Genomic DNA, 4,311 nt, shown 5'->3' with positions numbered 1-4,311 from the left:
AGTTCTTAGTTGGACATGTTGGTTTTCATTCCTTATTTAATTTTTTCAGCACTCCTTAGTTTCTGGATTAGAGGGTAAAACAAACATAGTTTGGCTGAACTGCAGTTGTAGTGAGAAGGTGGTTTCTTAGGATCTTTTGATTGTGTAAAAATAGTAAGATCATCATCACAGAATCCCAGACGGGTTTGGGTGGGGAGGGACCTCAAAGCCCACCCAGTGCCACCCCTGCCATGGGAGGGACACCTTCCACCAGCCCAGGGTGCTCCAAGCCCCGTCCAACCTGGCCTGGGACGCTTGCAGGGATGACCAGAAACTCCAGGATGGTAAAGAAGATTCCCCACTCAGTTCACAAACCATCTTCATTTCCCCAGTCTTAGTTTTCCCAGTTATTTGGTCTGAGAGGTTTTTTGTGGTCTGTGTCTCTTATGTAACACTGTAACATAAACAGTTTTGCAACTGTTCAACTCTCTTTGCTAAACATGTTTGTTGAAACAAAGTTCAGAGGCTGTTTGAACTCCTGCTGGACGGAATTTGATTTCCATGGGGAAGAGGCATTGAAAAATTAAATATGGAAAGAATAGAGAAACATTTTTGTCGACAGGAACTACACCAGCAAGGCAACTGGCACAGATAATTACAGATCTGAGCTCGTGGCAGCTAAAGAATAATAACAGTTAAGATATTGCTTTGTTGCTCATCCCCACTAGGTGCTTTTTCCCATGTAGGTGATCTGTTACTACCTGGAAAGAATTCAGTTGTTCTGCTTCTAACTGCAGTTCTGTAAGGGGATGTTTATTGTTCACTATTAATGTCAAAGTGCAAGGACAAGAAAGAAGATGTCTGTGGTTTGAATGGCAAAATGAAACTGCAGAGAGGAGTTTCCTGCCCCGTGGGAATCTGAATTTCCTGCGTGTGCAGCTCGAGTTTGCTGCTTGATGTCTTTGCACCTCCTTTCAGAAGGGCTGCTGGGGGCACAGCTGAATTTGAGACACGTGTCCAGAGAGCCACGTTGGTGAGAGACACCTGGCTGAGTGTCCTCCCAAGTGAACTCAGCAAACTCATGGCCCAGGTGGATCTGTGTGTGTTCTGTGTGTGCCACCACCAGGGAAAGGGCAATTCTTAAGGCACTTCTCTGTGGCCACAAAGAATCTGGGCAGAAATCTCTTTAATTAATCATGTAGGAAATGTTTCCTTTCCTCTTCCAGTTCTCTCTGCAGCAGTAGGCAAAGATCAGAAAATAACTGCATTAATCCATGAGGAAGTTCTCCCAGCACATCAGTTCCCACTGACACAACTATTCCCAATCCCCTCTACCAGGATATGTATTCTGGTTCTGTGTTTCACAAAGTCAGAACTGAATCCAGGGATCCCTTCCAAACTCAAGCACTGTGTGATAGTCCTGTCCTAACCATTTTTGTGGGTCTCCATAAGTGGTTTTATTTTTTAATGTATGCCCTAGAGTTCTGTTCTCTTTTCACAGCCATTCTTACTGGGGCTCGTCTTGTTGACACGTCAGGTCAAGACAAAAGAGAGTTTGGGGGAAGATAATGAAGTAACTTGGCAGATTTTTCCATGGAATTCATCTAAAGCATGGGAAAAAACGTGTTTGAAATTATAGTAGTGACTTCTTTGGTCAACTGAGTGTGGGAGTTGGCATCTCATGAGTCAGGGGAATGACCACAAAATGCCTTAAAATGAAGACAGGAAGTTTCTATTGGCTGCACTCAAAAAGCAGAAGGGAGGCTGGAGGAGCTTGAGGAAAAGAATTGAGAAAGGTCAGACAGAACAATAATTCCCAGAGTGCTTTGAAGCACCACGTTGAAAATACAGGAATGATCAAAGACTGGGTTGGCCAAGGAAAAGAATCTGGATACAGTGAGACCCTGGGGGGATGAACAGTCTCTTGGAAGGTTGTACAGGAGGATGAAGAAACCTTTGGAATATCAGGATTGCCCAGGGAAGCTGTGGCTGCCCCTGGATCCCTGGAAGTGTCCAAGGCCAGGTTGGACAGGGCTTGGAGCAACCTGGGCTGGTGGAAGGTGTCCCTGCCCATGGCAGGGGTGGCACTGGATGGGCTTTGAGGTCCTTCCTACCCAAACCATCCTGTGACTCTACAATCCATGAGAATGATTCCAGCAACAATAGAATCTTTTCCCAGATCAGTTGTAAAATTCTTGTCATGACTCAAAATGGTGTTTAATGGACAGAGTGAGGGACCTGGAACACAGTCAGGGCCCTCTGAGACAGTGTTTGACAAGAACATCTTGGGTGTGTTGGTTCACACCGGGTTTTGAGCCCCATCTGGAGGGATCAGCACGAGCCTGAACACAGCGGAGCGATCCAAGAACCAGCTCCTTGGAGCCCTGGATTAGTGCCAGGGGTCAGTTCTCCCCGACTCTGCAGGTGGGAGGTGTGGAGGAAAGCAGCAGGAAGGTGTGAAGGAAGGTGCCAGTGGCACTGAGGGAATGCTGAGCATTGCAGTGAGTGTTGGCAGCAGCTGAACTGCCCCCTGCAGACACACAGGGCATTAACTCCCACTTTCACTTTCCAGTGTACCTCGGCTTTCTGTCTGCAGCTGTTTGCAGCCTGCCTGGTAAGAGTTTTTATCATCTTTCACGTGCTTTTCCTAACACATTTCATAGCTTGCACACCCTCACCAAGCTCCATTTTAAAACTTGGTGCTTTCTGAAGGAGGAACTTTACAGAAATGTAGCCCAGGAGCACCATCCCTTGCACTGCTGTGTCTGTCGTGCTGGACTCTGTCCTCTGGTTGCTTTATTGCTCTGGGGGCAAACACTGAGTTGCTCTGACTGGATTTGTTTAGCAGAACTGTCGTGGTCTCACACTTGTTTGCCATCATTTTGATGTGGTGTTTGTTTGTGTTATTTTTCCTTTTCTAGAAAGAATTCTGGGAGGGCCTCCTTACAACCTGCAAATGGAGTCCAACAACTTCCAGCACATTCTGTCCTGGCAGGCAAGGAATGACCCAGCTGTGCCAACCTCCTACAGGGTGTTCTACAGACCCCGCAGGCAAGGCTGGGAAACAGGGCACAAATTTTACTGTTTATTGACTCAGATAGGAGGGAGGTTTGGAGTGCCCAGCCCTGGAGGTGTCCCAGGAAGGCCTGGCCGTGGCACTCAGTGCTCTGGGCTGGGGGACAAGGTGGGGATGGGGCACAGGGGGGATCCATGGGCTTGGAGGGCTTTTCCTGGAATTCTGTGAAAATACTAAGGCTGAGGTTTTCTTGCTTTTTCGCTGAGAAATGCTTTCCTCACACTCTCATGCTTTATGTCAGAGAATTCAGATTATTTTGCCTTTTCTTACAGGAACTGGGACTGGACAACTGCCAGGCAGTGCTCAGGCACTGCCCAGCTCTCCTGTGACCTGACAGAGGATTTCAAAGACACTGAGTATTATGTGTTTGTTCAGAGCATCACAGGAACCAGGGTGTTCAACTCTTCCGTGCTGCATTTTGCACCACTAACTCAGAGTGAGTTCTCTCTCTGCACTTCTCATTTTAGAGGTTTTTGTCAACAGCTGATGTATAAATGATATTCTGCCTTTGCAGTGAGACTCCAAGCTAACTGGATCAGTGGCTATTTGTATCTAAGTCACTTACAAGACTTATTTTTTTTTAAATTAATGGCTGATAATAGTTCTGATAAATGGACTTGAAATTAAAAATCTGGTTTTGAAATAAAAAAATATATATGTAAGTATAAAGGAAATATCATCGTGCCAAGTATTGACAAATACAAAGTAAAAATCTCTGAAGTGCAAAAGGTACGTAACTGAAAAATAAAAACACATTGGTTTTATGTCTTGGAGTAGTGAATGTTGAGTTAAAGAAGTTCCATGTCTGCAGTAGGTGTAGGGAAAGAGGTTTACTTGCTTGTCCATCACCCTCATTTCTCCTTTCTGAAGGTGCCTCTCAGCTGGGACATTTATAATGCCAGAGGTGGCTTCACTTTGGTTGTGCTTAGAATTGAGTTTTGAAGTAACAGAGGCAGAGATTGAGGAGCAGTTGGAGGACCATGGAGGAGAAACAGGTCATGTTCCCTCTGAGTTCAGCCCAGAGGCAGCTGCTGTGGCCACTTCCAGGCTCTGAAATGAGGGAAGATTGGAGGGGATGGGGAGAATGGGCACAAGGGTAACTGAGGGGTTTGAGAACATCCCTGAGGAGGAGACCTGGAGCCCCTCAGCACTGGGTTTGACAGAAAGGATTGGACAAGGGGGAATGGCCTTAAGCTGAAGGAGGGCAGGGTTAGGTGGGATATTGGGAAGGAATTCCTGGCTGGGAGGGTGGGGAG

At 46.4% G+C, this 4,311-nt stretch overlaps 1 protein-coding gene across 1 annotated transcript in view; it reads left to right on the top strand.

Annotated features, from left to right (window-relative positions):
- Nucleotides 1-286: 286 nt before the first annotated feature.
- Nucleotides 287-4,311, top strand: part of LOC108509594 — an 8,481-nt gene continuing 4,456 nt past the window's right edge. Inside the window, exons 1-4 of the mRNA XM_017839108.1 lie at nucleotides 287-2,593; nucleotides 2,901-3,030; nucleotides 3,328-3,491; nucleotides 3,726-3,784. Of these exons, the coding sequence (XP_017694597.1) occupies nucleotides 2,936-3,030; nucleotides 3,328-3,491; nucleotides 3,726-3,784 (318 nt within the window). The 5' untranslated portion in view covers nucleotides 287-2,593; nucleotides 2,901-2,935. The remainder of the gene's footprint in view (nucleotides 2,594-2,900; nucleotides 3,031-3,327; nucleotides 3,492-3,725; nucleotides 3,785-4,311) is intronic.

Source organism: Lepidothrix coronata, unplaced genomic scaffold, assembly GCF_001604755.1.
Source record: "Lepidothrix coronata isolate B3197 unplaced genomic scaffold, Lepidothrix_coronata-1.0 Scaffold375, whole genome shotgun sequence".
Lineage (NCBI taxonomy): Eukaryota > Metazoa > Chordata > Aves > Passeriformes > Pipridae > Lepidothrix > Lepidothrix coronata.
This window is presented reverse-complemented; position numbering and strand designations above follow the sequence as displayed.